The following is a 23,785-nucleotide window of genomic DNA, read 5'->3' on the forward strand; positions in this document are numbered from 1 at the left end:
TTTGAACATTTATCTAAGATGGAGACTTAGAGCAAATTTAACGGTGAACTGGCCTGATTTCTTTTTAAACTTAACAAGATGGTTCTGTGGTACAATCATCTCATAGCTGAGGATGGTTACGAGCCTAACTACAGAGAAATTATTTTCAAAAGTCTGTCATTTAGAAAGCAAGCAATAATTTTTAAATTGCTTTTCTGTTGTTATTTTCATTCTTCTTTTGCTGATGGAGAAGAACAATGGGTATTTAAATGGGGTGAAACCACATTCTTCTGATTGTCAGTGGAAAACTGTGGTACTAACTGACTTGAGTTGACGTTTCAAAGAAAGAGTACTAAAGACCACTAATAAAACCTTCAAATAAATTTCAAGAGTCCACTGCAATGCTATGCCAACTGGCAGCACCTTTTAAGAAAGATGGGGAGAAATGAAAGAAGGTTCCAAGATGCCTTATTAAGGCATCTTTAACCTTTGGTTAAAGGGTAAAAAAACACCTCAAGGAAAGAATAACAGGGAGCTAAATAATTTTTTTTAATGGTTTTAAATGACCTTTTTCAAGTGCCTGGTACATGGGAACCATGAATAAAGAAATCTAAACTTCTGACCTGAAAACAATATACAACTGGAATACAGTGGACCCAAAAATGAGACTCCAAAGAATAGCAACCAGCAGCCCTGAGTAGTAAGATCTAAGAAATATCACTCACCTAATGAGGTGTGATTATCACACACCCTGGAAGGAATTCATTTATGTGATCCACATGCAAATTTACCTTCAGTCACAAGGGAAAGCAAGTTAAATAAATTCATCCTTTATCTTCCTGCTCATCAGAAAACAACAGAAGTCCACATTCTTTTCCTCAAGTATTTCAGACACAGAAAAACAAAGGTCTTAATGTTCTGGTACAGCTCATGAGAAGATAAATCAAGTGCAGTGTCTACTTCTTTGATGCTGTGCTTTTAATTCTGTGCAGATAATATTTATTGCATCTCTAGCAAGTGCCACACAGTGTACTGGGACCACAAAGATGAAAAAGGATGGTTTCCTTCCCCAGAAGAATTTCTATTTAGTGTTTCTTAACTTACAGATTTCTGTCTGCTGGTCAACGAAATGAAATGCAAATTTTTCTGTTTTCCAAATTCAATTTTCCTCTGTAAAATCTGAGGCATTCCCCAAGAGAGAGATGAAATTTGAAAAAATTCACATTGTGCATCCCTAACCGTTGGTTCTCAACCCTGCATACACGTTAGAATTATCTAGAGTGCTTTCAAAGATACAGAGGTCCAGGCCCCATACCAACCAGGTTAAATCACCAGCTAAGAGTGGGCTCCTTAGCACAGCATTGTTTCAAAAGATGCATAGGTCATTATAATACACGGCCAGGATGAGACCACAGAAAAAAACACAAAACAATGTCTGACACAGCAGGCACTCAATAAATGTTAGCCTTTACTCCTGCCATTATTACAGAATTTGAGATCAACAGTAAGACAACATATAAAAAGAAGCCGCATGGTCAAGACTTCCAGTGAAATATAAACAAGTAAAAAGAAAAGACTATTGTCAAGAGGGCTTTGTCAAAGAAGGCTTTAAGCAGCAACAACATCTTAACCCACACCTTGATTTGGAAGGTATTTGGAACGGCAAAAGAAGAAAAAGAAGGCATTCCAACAAGGAAAGGTGGCTTGAACAAAAGGAAAGGAGGCAAGGTGGGACACGTAGGGCAGGTTAAGGAGACCAGCCTGATGGCTGGCACAAGGCGAAAGGAGTGAACAATGTACTTGGAGGAGCTAAATGTAGCTGATGGAATGAAGGTGTTGCAGAACAGAGTATTTCTATTTGATCTGATCGTCAAACGGGGATAATTAAGGTTTTCCTGAGTAGCTGGGTAATATGAGGTAGCAGATAATTAAGGTTTTCCTGAGTAGCTGGGTAGTATGAGGAAGCCTTATTTTAGGAAAATTCACCTGGCCGTACCGGATGCGATGTGGTGGAGAAAGGAGAGGCTATATGGAAGGATCCCACTGCAGTAAAGATTTGTTATAAGAACAGGTAGTGAAGGGGGCGCCTGGGTGGCGCAGTCGGTTAAGCGTCCGACTTCAGCCAGGTCACGATCTCGCGGTCCATGAGTTCGAGCCCCGCGTCGGGCTCTGGGCTGATGGCTCGGAGCCTGGAGCCTGTTTCTGATTCTGTGTCTCCCTCTCTCTCTGCCCCTCCCCCGTTCATGCTCTGTCTCTCTCTGTCCCAAAAATAAAAAAAAAAAAAAAAAAAAAAAAAAAAGAACAGGTAGTGAGGGCACCAGGGTGGCTCAGTCTGTTAAGCATCTGACTATTCCGGCTCAGGGCATGATCTCACGGTTCGTGAGTTCGAGACCCGCACGGTATTCTCTTGGTATTCTCTTTCTCTCCCTCTCTTTCTCTCTCAAAATAAATAAAGAAACTTAAAAAAAAAGTTATAAAAAAAAGAAGAGGTAATGATAACCATTTGTGTATACATGGCCACTAACATCTTCTCTAGCCTCGCATAATGAACAAATGGGTAGGGTATGGCTTCTTCTCAAGGTGCGGGCCTCAGTTCATCGCAATCACCAAATATGATCAGTATCTCTGCTGCCTCTCCCTTCAAGTGGTCTCTATTAGCAGCTCTGAAAAACTGAGCTAAATTTAAGGAAATCCATCGCTTTTTATTATACAGTCGATGTCACAGAAGAGAATGGCCTAACAGAATAGCTCTTGTAGCTCTCATATTCTAAAAGCCTTAATGAAGACTCCTCAAGCTCCCAGCTATTGCACTCTGTGTGACGAATTCTTGCACTGGTCTACTCCACCAGGAGACAACAGACCTGGCAAGAACTGTATCTGATAGGGGTTATCCTGATTTCACCCTGTGGCAGACTTTAAATGGCTACAAATTACCTGGGTCTCAGTTTCCCCTTCCTTTGTATTTGGGATGGTCTTGCTGCCTTGTTTGACCAAAGGATACAGAAGAAGTGATATTCTGGAACATTCCAAGGCTAGATCATAAGAAGCCTTACAGCCACTGCCTAGGATTCTTGTAGTGTTTGCTCTTAGAACTCTCCCTTTCATAACCCAAGCATCAAGCTGTTAGAAGCTCAAGACACTTGGAAAGTCTACTTGCAGATTGTTGTAATAGCTCTAGTTAAGCACCCAATCAACAGTCAGCCATGTGAGCAGCCATTTTGGACATCAAGCCCAGTTGAGCCTTCAGAAGACCATAGTCCCAGCTGCCATCTAACTGCATGAGTTTCCATGTTGAGAACCACTCAGCTGGGCCCAGTCAATCCACAAGACTGTGAGAGAAAATAATAAATTGCTCCTTTAAGCTTCTAATCTTTGAAATAGCTTCTTATACCGCAATACCCCTTTCACCAATATTTTACTTATGGTGGAATGGTAGAAAGGAGTCTTTCATATCTTTCCCTGTTATCAGTAGGCTTTTGTGGTATGTGTTTGCAAGTCAAATGCTGACTTTAATCTCTGTTCTTATTTTGAAATGAGGACACAGAGGCTCAAGGAGGTTATATGAATTGATTGGAATTATACACTCAGTAATATAAAAATCTTAGACTTGAATCTAGGCTTTAAAATTACAGAAATGCTGCTAAAACCAGCTCCAAAAACTGTATTTTTAAATTTACCTAATTTGCCATTTTTGCTTTGGAGAAATTGTTGGCAAACTTTTGCTATAAAAGGCCAGATAAATACTTCAGGTTTTGCAGGCCATAAATCTGTTGCAACCATTCAATCTGTAATACAGAAGCACCTGTAGAAAATATGTAAACACACAGGAGTGCCTCTTTTCCTGCTTGAAAGAATGGGACTGTCTTCTGGTTTGAGACCCAATATAACTATAGAATTGGTTAAATACACCTAAACTCAATCCAGCCCTAGGAGAGTCTCTCTAAGAAACATGCCAGCAGTCATGGTTTTTATTCTCTTTCAATGGACAAAAATCTTTCCAAAGAATAACTTACTAACTCCTTCGCATATTTTAAATTTAAAAGTTATTAGAGATTTAACCCTTTAAAGAACAAGCAATTTTGAGTCCTCTCAAGAGGACTGGTAAAAATTATATATTGTATGTTCTATTTCTGACAGCCACTTAGAATTAATAAAATTGAGGTTGTTGTGGCAAAGTGCCTGAACACGTAAAAGAAACGTTAGAAACCTGGTTCATCTTTGGGATACTGATAAACAAGGAGGCAATTAAGTATTCAGTAATATACAGAAAAAGATGTGAATTTTCTTTCTTTCCTTTTCCCAGATGCTTTGGTTCTAAAACAAAAGTCTAAAAACTTTAGAGGCTTTTTGATCTTTGACTTCAGAGAGAATTTTAGTGCCTTCAGTTTACTGTTCATATAACTCACAAAAATGTGCCCCTGAAATATTCCCAACTAATAGCAGGTTGACAAAATGAATAATGCTATTAAAAATGAAATCAGTTATGGTAACTTTATATAAAGTGATGAATCACTCTGCATTGCCAAATCAAGTACTGACTGGAGGCTAAAAAGAATAAAAGGGAGAGATTTCATTAAAAGTGGAAACATTACTGAAAGTAAAATAAAATACTTTGGAATAAAATATACAAGGGTCTGGTAAGCGTATTATACATTAAGGCAAAAATCCAATTTCTTAGTAAGAGAGTATAAAATAGAAGCATGATCTAATGAAGTCTTAAATAAGGATTCTAACAAGCATTCCCAGATAAAAATCATGTTGTTTCTTTTTCCAATTTGCCTTTTTATTCCCGACAGACTCCAGGTGTAGTTGAATGAAAACTTATTTAACAGACTTAAAAACTGTGTACCTTCACTGTGAAAAAAAAAATCACTGTAATTAGGAAAACACCTTATTTGGAGCCTCTGTTAATCCAAGATTAAGTAGACAAACACTGTATTAAGAGCTGCAAAGCAAGACCCCTTGAAAGACATAGTAAGATGTATTCTAAAGTTATAAAGAGTAACAACAGAAATAGGGTGGTGGAAAATAGGTTGAGTGTGGTGTAAATGAAATATTTATCCCCCCCAACATAAGGACGCATTTGTTTAAATATGTTAAAGATAAGAACATTTCACTTCTGTAAAAACTTGCATAGCAAAGAATCTCAAAGTATTTTACAAGCACATCTATTTCCTGTGCTACTTCCCTTACTTTAAAATTGCTACCATTTCTATCATTGTTCGGCAACAAACCTAAGCATAAAATGAGGTCTTACAGCAAAGGAGACTTTCTTCTGGTGGGCACAAGAACAGGAAGAAGGTGGCACACTCCAACAGGGATATAATAGAGTCTCATGCACAGCTTTGGTTCCAATGTATGAGGCACATTCATGGCAAACAAATGTGGATAAAATCATTGTCAACAATTCTTTTAAACTGCCCACAACATATGGCATCCTTTGGCTTCTGGCATGTAACCCTGAACTCTCTGAATCCTATGTTTATTTATACATAAATGTGTATACAATTGTCTGGGCATTCAAACTACTGTGCTCTTTTCTCTTGTTCATTTATTTATTTTTGAGAGAGAAAGAGAGAGAGAGAATGCACCCTTGACAGCAAGGGAGTTGGGGAGGAGCAGAGAGAGAGAGAGAGAGAGAGAGAGAGAGAGAGAGAGAATCCCAAGTAGCGGGGCTGGAACCCCTGAACCCCATGAGATCATGACCTGAACCGAAATCAAAAGTCTGACTCTTAACTGCTTAACTGACTGAGCCACCCAGGCGCCCCAAACCATTGTGCCTCTTAAAATAATCCTCAACTCCCTTAAGTCAATAAGAGGTAAGGGGAAAGTTCTAAAATGTTCCTACTTGCCTGCTGGATTTACTCCTATTTTATTATTAAACCTCAACAGCTTCAATACCTGTTAACAGATTGACATTTCTTGTTGCCTAAGTGGAGTAAAGAAGCACATGTCAGGGGTTGGGGTGGGATAAGTACTAAAGTCAGGGGCAAATTCAATGCATATAAATTGCTCCAGCCCAGGTGTTATTCTGTAAGGATGGTAACTGAGTCATTGCTAGAAGGGAAGGAACTATTAGTCCTATTCTCTTCACTGCAAGAATTTCCCCTTGAATCTGAAGGAGTTCATTAACTTGAGCTGATTCTCATGAACTATGTAAAGTTATTAAATGTTAATATGTTTATATTAATATGTTCATATAAATCCAAAGGCATGTTAAGAAGATACAAAAAATATGCACATGTAGTAATAACATGGTTCAGTATTATCTACAAATTCCACCAAAGCAGTGGTTGAGGTGACAGCCTGAGGAAGGAACCACCTTTGCCGGATTTTCCATTCTCTGTCCTGATTCTGGGTCAGCATCACCAACATTCAAGATGCTGTGATTTTAATCTACCAAAACAAATCTAAAGCAAAGTGGTAGCAAAAATAAGTGAGAAACTCTGGCTTAATAAATCAGATCACAAAGTCTTCAAGTTGGACTAGATAAAACATAAGTGCAATTAGTTTAAGACAGAGTCATGGATTAACACATAAAGAGTATCTGGAACTGGGAGATGGGCAAGGAAACGAGGATGTACATTAAGTTTTAATGGTAAGAAGCAATCCTAACAAGGGGCCAGAAAAATGCTACGGATCTGGTTCCATTTCTGTACTACACAGTACAACTTACCTGATAAAATTACCTAAAAAATAAAATAAAAAAAAGAACTCACCTATCCAGAAGAAACATGTGCTTTCTAACCCTTAAAAGGAGTAGCTTCAACAATCAATAAGTTACATTCAGAAAATTACCTTTATGTCAAATATTTTTAAAATGTTTAAATAACAAATGTTATTAAAAGGCAAGACTCCACGTATTTTGAATAAAACTGGTGACATAACCAAGAGAAATGTAAAATTTTCAGCTTTTTACATTTCAAAGCTCTTTTATATATATAAACATAAATATTGTAATCTAGCACAATATTCACCCAATAATGACATTAATGAACTTTTCAGGAAGGATCTCTGATGATTCTAATTTACTTGCAGAACCTCCTGGTTTCCCCTAATAAACTATAACAGATCTAAGGACTCAACCCTGGATCTATCTTCTATCTACTACCTTCTATTGCACTGTGCCCCTCTCCAGCCTTGAGAAATACCCTTTGATTTCTAGAGTTTTTAAACTACATTATATATATATATATATATATATATATATATATATATATATATATCCCCAACTGTTTTATATATAAACAACCTGACAACATATAGCTATGGAGAGTCTTTTTCCTACTGTAAATATTCAAAGACTTGCTAGTTTCCAGGGATGAAGAACTGACAGCTATCCTCTCATTTATTACCTATAAAATCTGTGTTATTGCTTAACTGTCATCACCTTGCAGATCCACAGCAAGACAAACAGGAAGGGCAATTTCTTTCCTTATGGACTCACATACAAAATCACAATCTGATGTATTATTGTGATACACGTAATCAGTTATCACTAGCTTCTGATATTCAATGAAAGACTCGCATAAGGAATATGAAGGTTTGGGACATTTTTTTTTTTTTCTCCTTCACAAGTCCACAGATGTTTCCACTGTTAACTTCTGACAAAAACAAAATTAGCAAGTGAAGTAATCATTGTAGAAAAAAACTGGCCTCTATGAAAATTAAAGCAGCGAACAGCTATGAAAATGCTTGGAAAGCCATACAGCAGTCCAAACATGGAATGCCACAGGGGCAGAGACAGTCATCCGTTTTGTGCAGTGACGATCCCAATGGTCTAGAACAGAGCCTGACACATGGGAGATACTCGGTAAGCACTTCCTGAACAAATGAAATAGATGGCATCATTAAAAATCGGTAACAAAGATAATGAAGCAGAAATGCATGCAGTGGCATAAATCCCCAAGTTAAAGGGCTCTGTATTTCACCAAGGCACCAGTAAAAGGAAGTCTGGGGTTTTCTCATTCAACATTTAGTTTGGTACACTCAACAAGACTGGGAAAAAAGTGAGTACTCAATATGCTGAAATGATTAAAAATCCCATTTTGTGATCCACTCCTAAGTAAGGGTCTAAAGGATTAGCAGTGGTTGTTCACTGACATCTCAGAAAGAAATATAAGGAAATACTGTTATCTTTTCAAAAACAGTAGCTCTTCTATACTCTCTATAGAACATCAATCACTATGTCGTCAGTCAGTTAATTTTCAGGTGATAGTAACCTTGTCAGCACTCATTAAAACTTCATAATTCTACACAGCAGCAATGAATTCCCACAACATTTGGTAGGACAAAAATCTGTCACTTAAATAAAACTAGGGCAATGTTCAGAAAATGACATTCTGTGTCAAATTACAAAGATAAATGAATGTAAATGCTGGTTTTAAGCAGCATATTTGTGGGCACAAATATAGAGAGTTTTAATTTTCTTAAGATGCTTTTGTAGATTCAAAAATTAAACACACCCCTTATAAGACTATTTTTTTAAATAAACGGTTATTTGTTCAGAGGAAAATCAACCTAGGAGAATCTCAAATCTTCAATGAGGGCTCAATAAAACACCAGGAATAAATATGTGCTTAAACTGTATTAGAATACTTCAAAGGGAAATATAAATTCTCATATTCTCTTAACTATTCCAAAAAAAAAAAAACATTTTTGTATTCTGACACTTTAATAAGTGTACAAGAGTTAATACATCCTTGAAAATTTTTTGTAGTTAGGAGACCCTTTACCCAATAATTGCAATATTTTGAATGAAACAGATACACAAACCTCTTGTTCAGTTATTAAAATATCTGCCTTTGATTTGCATTTGGTTTATTTGAATTTAACCTGTAAAATCTACAAAGGGGAAAACTAAGTAACTTTCTCTGGTTGAGTAGCCAATCAGGATCAGGGGCAATTTAAGAATCCTTAAAAATAACTTCTATGAACACAATGCCAAACCACTAAAAGTTATGCAAATCACCATTTTTTTTTGTTTGAAAATGTTATTTTTTTGTGACACAGCATTATTTACTAACTCTTGTCTAGGTGAACCGGCTTTATACGTTTCTAATTTTCCAAACACTTCAAAAATAAGAGAGTGGCCCAAATTACCAAGGAACATAAACTCTGCCTTTAACAGTTATTTTTTCCTTTCCCTAGATGCAAAAGGCTTCCCAGGTTCCTTAGGTTTTACACTGTGTGAATGAGACCACTCATATAATTATATTTGTTCCATTCTGTTAATAACCATTTCAAGCTGAAAGACCAGGACAGGTTCTAAACATGTTAAGTTCTATACAGCCATTAGCAATAAATTTGATCTGGCAGTTTGCTGGGACAATGGAATCTGCTGAAAAAGCGTCTATTAGTCATTCTGGACAAACCCATCGGGATTAAAAGAATGAGTTAAGATCGCCTAAGGACGCAGCCAAAAAAAATTAATAATAATCCAACTAGATCTCAGCTTCTGAGTTTCCAAAAGGCTTCCCCTTTTTTTCACCGCACATTTCGGCTGCCCCTCCATACGCTTTAGCTAAAATGTGATTAACCCGTCCACATCCTCTGCCCAATCACACCACTTAGGTTTTATGCAAAAATTAAACCAAAATTGCCTTTCTTTTGATAATTTCCCATTTATTGGTGAACTTCCTATTCCAGGTGCCAATTCAGCTGTTTCAGCTCAGCACGAAGAAAAAGTCGTCCTTGATTTCCTTGCGCCTCCGTGATCCCAAATACTAAGAGCGGAGAAAGCCAAAAGTTTGCGCAACTCTTCTTCCAAAAATCTTTGCGAGCGCTCTTGAACGGCCCGGGCCTTCGCTGCAGACGCAGGAGCAAAGCCCCCGAAGCGGGCCGCGGGAACTGCCCAGGGAGCTGGTGTCCCGCGGCCTCCAGGACTGGAGGCGGCGAGCAGAAACGCTGAACTTGGGAACAAGACGGGTGAAACTGGTCCAGCGAACCCAGAGATCTCGGGACTAGGGCTGCTCTTTCCCGCTAACCCAATGTGGGGCATTCAGGGTTTCTCCAGAAAGGCCTGAAAATCAAGGCAGCCCTACCACTTGTTGAAACAGAGAGGAAGCTGGTGGTATGGGATAGGGGTGGAGGGGGTGTCACAGTTAGTGGCTGTACCCTATGTACCCGCGAAGTGGCATCCCCAATAAAGCTCGAGACACTCGAGGAAGGTCCCAGGCCGGAGCGGATCCGGGCGCGCTGGGGCCAGGGCTCCCTTGGCGCAGCGCGCACCCCCGGGAGCTCGGATCCCGGACCTGCCGGGTCGGAGGCGCCGGGCGCGGCTGGGGAGGAAAAAAGCTGGCTCACCTGGGGCTGACGGCTGGAAGGTAGAGTCTCGATCCCCCGGAGCCCGGCCCGGCAGCCTGGCGCCGTCGGCCGAGGGGCTGAGCACTTGGAAAGCCCAACGCGTGCCGTACGGCGCTCCGCCGGGGCTGACCGGTTCGGCCGCGGGGCACAGCTTGAGGGGAACGGGGCTGGCCGGCAGGGGCCGGACCTGCGCGCCAGCTGCCGTGGCGGCGGCGGCGGCCACTAGAGCGGACGCCGGGCCGTGGTGCGGGGGTGGCTGCAGCGCGTGCGGCGGGGCGCCCCCAGCCCGCAGCAAGTTCTCGATCAGGAAACTCTTGCCCAAGTTGCCAAAGCCCGGAGCCGCGGGGAAGTTGAGGAGCGCGGAGGACGCCACCACGTCCCAGTACGCGCCGGCGTGGGCCGCCACGGCGCTGGGGAGCATAGTGCGACGCCCGCGGGCCGCCTGCGCGCCCGCCTCCAGCTCCGCGCGCCGCACCGGGCCCGCGCCGCTCCCTCCCGCCGCTGCTTCCCGCCGCAGCCTCCCGCGGAACCGGAGCGCGCTGAGCCCGGGAAAGAGGAGAGGGCACCGAGGACGCCGGCAGGCTTGGAGCGATATTATTTTTTTGGGTTGGGCGTTTTCTTAAAGGATGGGAGGAGTGAATGTGGGAGGGGGAAGCTGTGCGTGTCTCTGGCCCGCGGCGCAAGCTCTGGGGGCGCCGGGGAGTCCCTCCCGCTCCCTATGCAGATCCGGATGGTCGGTTTCTCTCTCTCTCTCTCTCTCTCTCTCTCTCTCTCTCTCTCTCTCTCTCAGAAGGCTGGAAGGTGTGTCCAGCCCATCCATTCATGTCACCCGGCCCACAAAGTGACAGACGCGGCCAACAATAAGGGCGGCCCCAGAGTCTGAGCTTTGGCAAAGGGAGGGGACGCGTAGCGGGAAGGTGGGCGTGGAGGCGACGTGAACCGGCCGCGCTCATCCCCTCCCGGCGGCGGGAGCCCTAGCTCTGGAGCCCACGCAGGCCCCCGGAGCGCCAGGGCGGTGCGCCCGGGGGCGGGCGGCACTCTCTTCTGGAGACCGTTCGGCAGACCACCTGTTGGGCAACCCCCGACTCTCCAGTGTTGATGTCACTTTCAGGAACCGACGGGCATCCTGGGGAAGCTAACAGGCACTAGAGGCTTGAAGGACTGTAGTCATCAAATAGAGTCGCGAGTGTTACTGGGACTGTTGTGGTCCCGCAGATAGATGCAAAGTTTTAAAGAGTGGGTTGCATATGCGATGTGTTCCCCTTTCTTAAGGCAAAGAAAGTGAGTTTTTCTTGGAGACCTTTTAAGAAATTTCAGAGGTTCTAGTAGTTCGTTTCCAATCGCTTTTTTAAGATCATTTAGGAATCACTCCAGAAGAAATGTTCCGATAAATTTTGATCTAGAGAAAGGGATCTTAGTTGGAGGTGGTTAAATATTTGGGTCCAAAACCCGGCAAGAAAAGCCACCACCAACTTTTCCTAACCAAACATGGTCGGGTCCTCCTCCACAGAGCCCAGGATGAGAACACTGGATTATTTAGGATTACAGTTGCTCTCTTATCCCCCTAGAAATCTGGGTAGTTTCCAGTTTATTAACAGCCTGCTAGAGACTGGGCAGAAGAAAAAAGGGTGTGTGTGTGTGTGTGTGTGTGTGTGTGTGTGTGTGTGTAGTTAAAAGTTCCTTTAACCACAAGGCAATTTAAAGCTCCTCATTTTAGAAATTGTATCAATGGAATTTTAAAACGGTGACTTCTCTGTCGATTAACAATTCCCATTGCTACACTCCTGTGCAAATTCAGGTGAATTTATTTAAAATAAGATTTTTAAAAGATTGTGAAAGGTTTGGAGTTACACGTTTAGTTTTCCTCTGTATCCTAACAATAATAATATGGTTCCTAGTTTCAATTTACTTAAAAGCTAGACAGAGTTGCCAGGCTAGTAAGATAAATTTCCTTTTAAAAATTCACCTGGTTGATTTGTGTTTCATTTACTCTAAGGATGTCCAAAGCTTTCTAGAAATCCACCCTCCCTACCTGCTGCCAAACGGAAGGAAAGTTATTTGCAAGGTTGGTGTATGTTACTAATATTTGTTCACTTACTGATTTAGTCAACAAACTTTTCCTGAACATTTCATATTTATGGAGCACTTTTGGTGGTCCTGGGAATATATAGAGAAAAGTCTGGTCCTTGCTTTGTAGGGGTTCACAGCTTAGTGGGGAGAAAAACAAGTAATATCTGAGAAAGGGATTGTAATTTAGAAGGAAAAGTGAGAGAAAATCTCCAGAGTAAGATTCCTGTAAACTGAGTCTTAAAAGTTAGGGATGGGCTCTGAAGTAGTAACCTTTGAGATTAGCAAGGAAAAGAGAAATTACATCATCCCTGCCAGTCCTAAATCATAGCCACCATTTATTCAGTGTTTACATTTGGCCAATTATACACTAAACAGTTTGTCCATATTAACTTGTAAACTTCATAATAATTCTATAAGCTTGGTACTGTTTTTATTCCAGTATTACTGACGGGGCACAGAAAATTTAAGTAACTTTCCTAAAACAACACCACCACCAGAGTGATAAGGTTAAGATACTATCTAAGCCGGATGATTCCAAAGCCTTAGAACCTTTAAAAAAAATTTTTTTTACATTTATTTATTTTTGAGAAACAGAGTGAGACAAAGCGTGAGCAGGGGAGGGGCACAGAGAGAAGGAGACACAGAATCTGAAGCAGGCTCCAGGCTCTGAGCAAGCAGTCAGCACAGAGCCTGATGCGGGCTCGAACCCACAAACTGTGAGATCATGCCCTGAGGCGAAGCTGGACGCTCAACCAACTGAGCCACCCAGGCACCCCAAAGCCTTAGAACCTTTAAATTCAACTCCAGTCTCTTCACAGACCTATTTGCCATGCTAAATGGTGTCACCTGGCCATGCAAGGGAGGCTAAGAAATCAGTATCCTGTTCTATGACAATGCAGACTCGAGTCAAGAGGAACTGTTGGTTCACCCAACTTGCCATAGATAGGAGACAACTGGAGAAATCCAGACACAAAATGATGTGGAATTTATAGAATTAATGGCAAGAAAACAAAATGGAGAGGATAAATATTACAAAGGTTGAATCTATAGGAACGGATGATGCAGTTCTCAACTGGAGGTGATCCCTTCCTACTCAAGAGACATTTGGCAATGTCTGGGCATACTGTTGGCTGCCATAACTTGATGAGAGGATGGGGCAGTTAGACACTGGCACCTACTAGCAGGAAGCCAGGGATGCTGCTAAACATCCTACAATTCACAGGACAACAACAAAGGATTACCCAGCCTGAAATGTCAATAGTGTGGTGGTTGAGAAACCTTGGTTATAGAGGAAAAGGGGAGAATGTAGGATCACTTCTAGTTTTCTGGTTTAATGACTGAGTAGACCTAATTCATCAGGATGGGGACTTATAAGATGAAGAGCAGGTTTTACATGGACGTGTGAACAGAATGATGGAGATAGATGTTCTGGTTGTTTGTGAGAACATCCAAGGGGGAATGGTATAGTGAGAAGAAAAATAAGCCAAGAGACAAAGGCTGGGGAATATCAATGTTAAGGGGATGGATAAAAGAAAGAAGAGTCTTGAAGGAGACTGAAAATGAGCAGTGAAGATTTGAAAACTGAAACCAGAAGAGAGAATGGAGCCTTGGAAGTCAAGGGAGAGAAAGTTTCAAAAAGGAGGAATGACAGATGTTGGTTAAGAATAACTGCTGGTTTTGCCCAGCAGTTTCTTTTTCCAACTGGACAGACAGCTCCAGTGCATTTCCCAGTCTGCCTTTCAGACTGTGTATGGTCGGAATAAGAGGAGAAGCGATATAGTTCTCCTCCCATTCTGTCCCCTAAGGATTCACACAGTCCTCCACTCTTTGTTCTTCAGCTCCCAGATGCAGAGGTCCAGGGGATGAAGACGTCCCTAGGGCATGATGGAACTACAAGATGAAAGCAGCCTATGTCCCTGAATCACCACAGAGAAGGCACACAAAGATGAATATTTACATAAGCAGATCATGACATAAGCAAAAAATAAACACTTATTGGGTAATGCCATTAAGATTTAGGAGTTGGTCTCCACAGCCTATCCCACCTACCTTAATTAATATACTAACTCTGTAAATGCCTCAGATTGAAAAAATAGTAATTTGATTCTTAGTGACTTGGGCAAAAGCCTTTTCAAGGGAAGCAAAAGAAGTAGACATCAGTTTGTGCATGATTGAAGATGGATATAGAAGGTAAGAAAGTAGAGAGAGACAAGTTGAAGAAACGGGGAGAGCTTAAGGGAGTTAATAGGGTAAGAAAAAAAAAGACATGAAAATATTATAAGGTAAGAGAAACGAGGCTGGAGATAAAAGTGTGTTTGATGGAGCAAAGAGAGGTGGTAAGCCCAGCACAAGCTGTGTGGGCTCTTTACCTCTTGGTAAGGAAGTGTTCCAGGCCTAAAACCGAGTGAGCAGAATTCCGCATTCTTATGCAGAATGGAGCCCAAGGCTTAATTCTCACCCAGCCCTGTGCTCAGTCACTGATTTAGAGAACTCCTTGCCTAAATCCAACTATGATCTTAGCAGCATCCTGGGACTTGAACGCTGTCACATTTCCTGAAGTGAATCTTTCACACTGGATGTGAACTTGAAAGGGCTGAGAGATGGATTTCATTGAGCTTATAAACATATTATAGGACTGTTTCTCTATGGGCTTACACATAAATGTTTAAATGTGTCGTAGAACTCATTCTGACATTTGCCTTCATACTTGGTCATGGGGCTATGGGGATGGCTCTAAACCTCTTAATCTGCTTAATTAGCTATTTGAAGCTCCTGATAACTTATGAAAAAGAACTTAATCGTTGAGAAAGCCTAATAAGCTCAGGCCATTTTGCTGCAGTGTTTCATTCCTTGAAGAAGCACTTTGGTCTGTGCTGAGATCTAGTCCAAAAAAAAAAAAAAGCATCAACACAAAATCACATGCCTTCAGCATCAGACGGATGAGACCTATGGGCTAGCGAGGTATAAAGTAACAGAGTGTGAGTTAGCTATTAAAGAGGGGGCGGGGTGGAGTCGGAGGCTGCTAAGCAAAGCATGGGCTTAGAACTATTTGTATGGGTAGACCTGTTTGTCACTGGTCTGAAGAAGAAGGCTGGGGCCAGACTGTGTCTTATAGGTAGCGCACAGGATTTTGGATTTTGCCTTTGAATCAATGACATGTGTGCACAAGAAAAAAAAAATGTAACTATATGTGGTGATGGATGTCAACTTAAACGTATTGTGGTAATCATTTTACTGTATATATCAAATCATATGCTATACACCTAAAACTAATACAATTCTATATGTCAATTATACCTCAATTTTAAATTGAGATATAATTTCAATTAAAATGCAATTTAAAATGCAAATGTGATCTCATATTTGCATTTCAAAGGACCGCTACTGTGGTATGGAGGCTGTGCCAGGATCTGGAGAAGGTGCTGACTAGAGACGTACAAGTAATTCAGGAAAGAGATCCTGGGACTTTGGGCTGGGTTTGTGGCATGACCGTGGAGAGAAGCAGGAGAATATAGAGCCGTCTAGAAGATAACTGTAAATTTAGAGTGTGAGGAAGTCTTGTCTCCGTCAGAACCAGTGTGCTTGGTTTTATCAGACCGTGGGAAATATATAGCCCATTGTGTTTCCTGATATGTTTTGAATGCCAAGAAGTTGAGCTAATTTTAGAATTTAATTGCAGTAACTCTCTTAGCCTGTACTTCTGTTATCTCCACCTTCAGTTCACTTTAGATCTTTTGTGTTTATTTTGATGGCCCTGTTATATGTGAATCCATTTAGTGCAACTCCTCCAACCCTATAAATAATAAGCAGGTAAATATTTTTTCTTTTAAACACACATGCTTATTCTAAGAAGTAGAATTTTGTAGTGGAATCTAAAGAAGCTTCCCTAATTCCTCTATGATCAGTTGAATTCTCCCTTGGGGCAGGAGAGTCTCTGTGCTTGGTGGAGAGAGAAACTTGTAGCCCAGGTAGTATGCACTCTGGATTGCTGACCTCACTGGCACCTCTGAGCACCTACTCCAACAATCAGACATTTTTGAAGAGAAGATGTAACTGTGAGGAATTAGTTCTGTTCTCAACTGAAAGGAGGAGATTCAAGAATATCCTTGTAGCCTTCTTAGTAACCACTGGAAATCTGGCTGGTGCAGGGTTACTCAGGGAGAAATAAATTATTTCCCAAGAACCGTTAACTATGTAGAATCTCTCCACTGCTCAACACCCACTCACGACTCAGAACTTGAGGCAGATTACATCTTAATCCTTAAATTAGAGAAAAAAAAATTTTTTTTAAATGCACAGGAATATGTTAAGAGGTACATTCAACCAATTCAACAATAATTACTCAATTAAATTCTATACAGTAATGTACTTTCTTAAGTATTCTCCCATTCCCTCTGCCCCGCCCCATCCCCAAATACTCTTGGGTCTTCAAAATAAATTCTAAAACTCTGGCTTACCTCTGAAAGACATTTATAAATATGTTTCAGTTTTGATCTGGCAGGACTCATGCTCTCATTGTCCTCCTTTTCCTGCACATGTCTTTTCTGGCTGGCTCTGTGGGCTTTTTGTGTATTATTTTGCCATGCCTCAGGCATTGTTCATCTCCGTGCCCTGCATGCTACCTTCAAGCTCTATTTTACTGACTCTCTTCTGTAACTGGGAGACTTCCCAGTTTCTTTCCAGGCTATTCAACTTCTTTGGCATTCCTTGCTCGTTGATCATTTCTAACCACTTTTCCACTTGTACTGCTTGGCCCAAAGTGGAATGGGAGACTACTGAATGATTTTGAGGAAATTACTCTGGATGTTGCTGAGCGGTAGTCTTTTCGACTGTCCCTCATTGTCTCAGTGTCCCCACAGCCACAGGTGCCCCTCATTCATATTGAAATCCTACAGTTTTCTGGTTTGCCCTCAATCACTGCTTTGGACAAAAGGGAGGACACACATCCACATCGCACTGTGAATTTTGTCCTGTTCCCCAATGTTTACAACCAAAATAGTCCCTTCACACGAACATTAAGTGTTTTTTTTGCATTTACTGCCAAAAGTATGAAGTACACACAGAGAAGTTAATCCCTTATGAAACTGCTCTGAGGCTATGAACCCAGACTCTCTGAACCAAATTTAGACGTGTCAGCCTCCTTGCTTTAAAGTGTCATTTCTCTGGCGAGGATTTGTCTCATGTAAAATGTAATAAGCATTTTAGGCAAATAAAATTAATCCCCAGAGGTTTTTTTTTTTTCTTTCCTAGCCCCCCTGTTCTCTATTGAGTTTCCCAGCTTTGATTTATCTGGAAAGTAGAGTAATATTACAAAGCTTCTGAAGCAAGCATTGCTTGACAGCCGACCATTTAAATTGCGTGGTGTAACTCTCAAGTGACCCTCCTTATGTCACTCAAATATTCTCTCTTGTTTTCAGGCTCATGCATATATTTCACTCTCCCCATCATTTCATCTACACATCTTCCCCAGCCCCAATCCAACACCTCTGGTCCAACTACACTTCTTTCTTTTAACCTAAGCACAACCAACCTCAGGAGCTTCCTGAGTGAAATCTGAAACTGGCCCCCAGAACAAGAAGGGCAAGGAGAGACCTAAGAAAGAGACCACTCCATATAGGGCAGTGGCAGGTTGGATAAGCCAAGGCATACCATACGAGATTTCTCTCAGGTGGCCACAAGACCAGTAGATCTCTGCATCCATCCACCAAATTTTAAAAGTTTATATAGAGTCTTTAACTGGGTTCAGTCATGTTATACTATCCAGATATTCTCAATACATTGATCTCTGAAGGCCATGTCCTTGAAAACACCTTCCACAATGGGAACAGTGGGGAAAGTATATACTCCAAGTACAGGGGGTGGGGGTGGGTGGGGGTGAGGAGCCTCTGATTGCCCATGCCCAGTGTTTAGTTCTATGGTCAACTGGCAATCATTCACATTCAGTAACCTCCTCCAGAACACCAACTCTTGACTGGCTCTTATAGTCTTATGTACCTTCCTCTTCCATGGTGTGTCTTGAGCAGTCAGCAGGTTTCACTAACATGGAAGTGAGTTGTCTGGTGGCTATCTGGCTGCACTGGATAGCCATTGTAGCTCTCTGTGGTAACTGTAGGCTGATATCACAACATCAGTAGAGGCACATGCAAGAGAAAACACTGATCATGATAAGGATTCCCAAATTAAGTAACATTTTTTTCCACCAAGAGTCCCATGATCCAAACCATTGATTGCTAAGTCCCTTAGGCTATGGGTTGGATCACTCAAGGAGTTCACTTGTATCCTCATATGATTTAATAAAGATGACACATTAGTATACTCATCAGGTATGGACACACAGCACTTTGGATAATGGCATAGGTGCCTATTACAAGGCATTAGTAATGTCCAAGGCCATTCTATTTTGGAAGACAGTTTTTCTCATTAAAAACATTTCAGTGTTCAGTTAAGGACAGGCTTTGTTAGCCATCATTTAAGGTTTGCTGGGTGAATTTGATAAGGGCTTCTATATGTGCTATAATTATTCCTGGCCAATGGAGGAAACAAAGATGGTGGCCAAATGATTGTACTGGTGGAAAACAGGAATTCATGGACTGGTGGACTTTGAAGTTATAAGGGTGTTCACATCATCTTTAGTTGCGGTAGCATCATTACTAGGGTAAGATAGTGGTTGATTTCTTGACACTTTAGGTCTGTTATACTTTTGGGGTGAATTTGCCCCTGACTAGCTGACTTTTAGCTGCAGGTTGCTGATAATATTTGGTTGACTTGCAAAAGTGCATTCACTAAGAGGAGTTATTGTTTTTCTATTGAATAGGGTTAAAACTGATTCAGGTGGCTACTTGTTCCCATGGTTATAGAACAGTCACTTTAGATAAAACTTGTGGAAACTTTAAATTCTCAATTCTCCCTTTTTCTCATTCATCCAGAGCTCTAGAAGAGATAATCAAAGATTTTCTAGATCTTACCACAGTTGTTGATTCTATTTAAAGCTATGATTTATAGAGATAGGATTTTTAGATGGAGCATTAGTGTGATATTATCCTGTGTTTGTCTGGAATCATTTTAGTCATCTGTCAAGATGGTGATTATGCAGAAATATTTAAGACTCTGGACAACAGACATCAGATATCTATGAGACAAGTAAATATAAATAGAAGTATTTAAGAAGGCATCAGAAGATTCTTTAGAACTAGGTCTGATTGAGTAAACAATTCCCAAAAATTTCCTATGACCACCTTAAATAGCTAGGTGGCCTTTTTTTTTTTAAATTTCAGTGTAGTTAATATATAGTGTTATATTATTTACAGGTATATAATATAGTGATTCAACAATTCTATGCATTATTCAATGCTCATCATGATAAGTATACTCTTAATATCCATTCTCCCACTCACCTTCCCTCTGGTAACCATCAGTTTGTTCTTTATAGTTAAGTCTGTTTTTTGGATTCTCTCTCTCTCTTTTTTTTCTGCTTTTTTTGTTTTGTCTCTTAAATCATATGGTATTTGTCTTTCTCTAACTGACTTATTTCACTTAGTATTATATTCTCTAGATCCATCCATGTTGTTGGAAATGGCAAGATTTCATTCTTTTTTATGGCTGAGTAATATTCCAGTGTGTGTGTGTGTGTGTGTGTGTGTGTGTGTGTGTGTGTGTGAGAGAGAGAGAGAGAGAGAGAGAGAGGGAGGGAGACAAAGAGAGAGAGAATATGTGTGTGTATACTACATCTTCTTTATCCACTCATCTATTGATGGAAATTTGGGCTGCTTCCATATTTTGGCTATTGTAAATAATGCTGCAATAAACACAGGGATGCATGTACCCTTTGAATTAATGTTTTTGTATTTTTTGGGTAAAAACCCAGTAGTGTGATTCATGGATCATAAGTTAGTTCTATTTTTAACTTTTTGAGGAACCTCCATACTGTTTTCCACAATGGCTGCACCAGTTCACATTCTCGACAGTGCAAGGGGATTCCTTTTTCTCCACCTCCTTGCCATAACCTGTCATTTCTGTTGTTGATTTTAGCCATTCTGATGAGTCATCATTTTCCTGACCACGTGTGATGTTGAGCATCTTTTCATGTGTCTGTTGGCCATCCATAAGTCTTCTTTGGAAAAATGCCTAATGATGTTTTCTGCCTGTTTTTAAATTGGATTTTTTTTTTTTTTGGTGTGGAGTTATTGAAGTTCTTTCTCTGTTTTATTGGATATATCATTTGCAAATATCTTCTCCCATTCAGTAGGTTGTCTTTTAATTTTGTTGACTATTTCCTCTTCTGTGCAGAAGCTTTTTATTTTGATGTGGTCCTAATAGTTTATTTTGTTTTTGTTTCCCTTACCTCAGGGTCCAATCTAGAAAAAAGTTACTATGGATGATGTCAAAAAAAGGTATTGCCTGTGTTGTTTTCTAGGAATTTTGTGGCTTCAGGTCTCACATTTGGATCTTTAATACATTTTGAATTTGTTTTTGTGTATGGTTTAAGAAAGTGGTGCAGTTTCTTTCTTTTGTGTGTTGTCCAGTTTTCCCAACATCAGTTGTTGAAGAAACAGTCCTTTTCCCATTGGATATTCTTTCCTGCTTTGTTTAAGATTAATTGACCATATAGTGTGGGTTTATTTCTGGGGTTTCTGTTTTGTTCCATTGATCCATGTGTCATTTTTATGCCAGTACCATACTGTCTTGATGACTATAGCTTTGTAATATAACTTGTGGTGCCTCCAGCTTTGTTTTCCTTTTTCTTTTTTTTTTAAAGTTTGTTTGTTTGTTTATTATGAGAGAGACAGAGAGAGAGAGGGGGGGTGAGCATAGGTCAGAGAGAAATGGAGAGAGAGAGAGAGAGAGAGAGAGAGAGAGAGAGAGAGAGAGAGAGAGAATCCCAAGCAGGCTCCACACCACCAATGCAGACAGAGCCTGACGTGGGGCTTGAATTCATGAACGATGAGATCATGACCTGAGCCAAAATCAAGAGTCAGATGCTTAATTGACTGAGCCACTCAGGTGCCCCTGTTTTTCTTTTTCAAGATTGCTTTTGCTATTTGAGGTCTTTGTCATTCCATACAAATTTTAGGATAGCTTGTTCTAGTTCTGTGAAAAATGCCGTTGGTATTTTGATAGGGATTGCATTAAATGTGAGATGGATTTGGGTAGTATAGACATTTTGACAATATTTGTTCTTCCAATCCATAAGCATGAAATATCTTTCCATTTCTTTGTGTCAGCTTCAGTTTCTTTCATCAGTGTTTTCTAATTCTCAGAGTACAGGTCTTTCACCCCTTTGATTAGTTTTATACCTAGGTGTCCTATTTTTGATGCAGTTGTACATGGGATTATTTTCTTAATCTCTCCTTCTGCTGCTTCATTTTTGGTGTATATAAATGCATTTCTGTACTTTGATTTTGTATTCTGTAACTTTACTGAGTTAATTTATGGGTTCTAGTAGTTTTTTGGTAGAGTCTTCTGGGTTTTCTACATAGAGTAACATGTCATCTGCAAATAGTGAACATTTTACTTCTTCTTTACTGATTTGGATGTCTTTTATTCTTTTTGCTGTCTGATTGCTGTGGCTAGGACTTCCAGTACTATGTTAAACAAAAGTGGTAAGATTTGACATCCTTGTCCTGTTCCTGACCTTAGAGGAAAAGCTCTCAGCTTTTCCCATTAAGGATGATGTTAGCTGTGGATTTTTCATATATGGCCTTTATTATGTTGAGGTATGTTCCCTCCAAACATACTTTGTTGAGAGTTTTTATCATGAATGGATGTTGTCAAATGCTTTTTCTACATATACTGAAATGATCATGTGGTTCTTATCTTTTACATTACATATGTGCCATATCATGTTGATTGATTTGTGAATATTGAAACATCATTGTATCCTAAGAAGAAATCCCATTTGACCATAATGAATGATCTTTTTAATGTATTGTCGTTGTGGTTTGCTGGTATTTCCTTGAGGGCTTCTGCACCTATGTTCAACAGAGATGTTGGCCTATAGTTCTCTTTTTCTTTTTGTAGTGTCTTTACCTGGTTTTGGTATCAGGGTAATGCTGGCCTCATAGAATGAATTTAGAAGTTTTCCTTCCTCTTCTATTTTTTAGAATAGTTTGAGAAGAAGAGGTATTAACTCTTTTTTAAATGTCTGATAGAATTCACCTGTTAAGCCATCTGGTTCTGGGCTTTTTGTTTGTTGGGAGTTTTTTGATTATTGACTCAGTTTCCTTGCTGGTAATTGGTCTGCTCAAATTTCCTATTTCTTTCTACTTCATTGTTGGGAGGTTCTATGTTTCTATGAATTTGTCCATTTTTTCTAGGTTGACCAATTTGCTGGCATATAATTTTTCATAATCTCTCATAATCCTTTGTATTTCTGTGGTGTTGGTTATTATTTCTCCTTTTACACTGTGATTTTGTTTCAGTTCTCTCTCTCTCTCTCTCAATATTTATCAATTTTGTTGATCTGTTCAAAGAACTAGCTCCTGGTTTCATTGAGTTTCTATATCATTTATTTCTGTTCTCATCCATATTATTTCCTTCCATCTACTGGTTTTGGATTTTGTTTGTTGTTCTTTTTCTAGGTCCTGTAGGTGTAAGGTTAGGTTGTTTATTGGAGACTTTTCTTGCTTCTTGAGGTAGGCCTGTATTTCTATAAACTTCCCTCTTAGGACCACTTTTGCTGCCTTCCAAAGATCTTGGACCATTGTGTTTTCATTTTCATTTGTCTCCATGTATTTTTTTATTTCCTCTTTGATTTCTTAGTAGACTCATACATTATTTAATAGTATGCTATGTCACCTCCCTGTATTTGTTCTGTTTCCACATTTTTTTCTTGCGGTTGATTGCTAGTTTTACAGCTTTGTGTTGAGAAAAGATGCATGGTGTGACTTCAGTCTTTTTAATTTGTTAAGATTTGTTTTAGGGCCTAATATTGTGATCTGTTTTGGAGAATATTCCATGTGCACTTGAAAAGAATGTGTATTCTGCTGTTTTAGGATAGAATGATCTTAATATATCTGTTAAGTCCATCTGTTCCAATATGCCATTGAGGTCATCATTTCCTTATAGATTTTCTGTTTGGATGATCTGTTCATTGATGTAGGTGGGGTGTTAAAGTTCCCTACTATTAATGTGCTACTATCAGTTCCTTTATGTTGGTTATTAACTGTTTTATGTATTTGGGCGATTCTGTTCTAGGTGCATACATATTTAGAGTTGTTATATCTTCATGCTGTTTGTCCCCCTTTGTGATTATATAATGTCCTTGTTTGTCTCTTGTTACAGTCTTTGTTATAAAGTCTACTTTGTCAGATATAAGTATTGCCAACCCAGCTTTATTTTCATAGCCATTTGCATGGTAGATGTTTCTCCATCCCCTCACTTTCAATCTGCAGGTGTCATAGGTCTGAAATGAGTCTCTTGTATGCGGCATATA

The 23,785-nt window shown here is 40.1% G+C and overlaps 1 protein-coding gene across 1 annotated transcript in view; it reads right to left on the bottom strand.

Annotated features, from left to right (window-relative positions):
* The window catches only part of DBX2 (developing brain homeobox 2), a 35,249-nt gene extending 24,544 nt beyond the window's left edge, over positions 1-10,705 (bottom strand). Inside the window, exon 1 of the mRNA XM_042990809.1 lies at positions 10,285-10,705. Coding sequence (XP_042846743.1) covers positions 10,285-10,705 — 421 coding nt within the window. The remainder of the gene's footprint in view (positions 1-10,284) is intronic.
* Between the last annotated feature and the right edge of the window lie 13,080 nt (positions 10,706-23,785).

This window comes from Panthera tigris, chromosome B4 (genome assembly GCF_018350195.1).
Source record: "Panthera tigris isolate Pti1 chromosome B4, P.tigris_Pti1_mat1.1, whole genome shotgun sequence".
Lineage (NCBI taxonomy): Eukaryota > Metazoa > Chordata > Mammalia > Carnivora > Felidae > Panthera > Panthera tigris.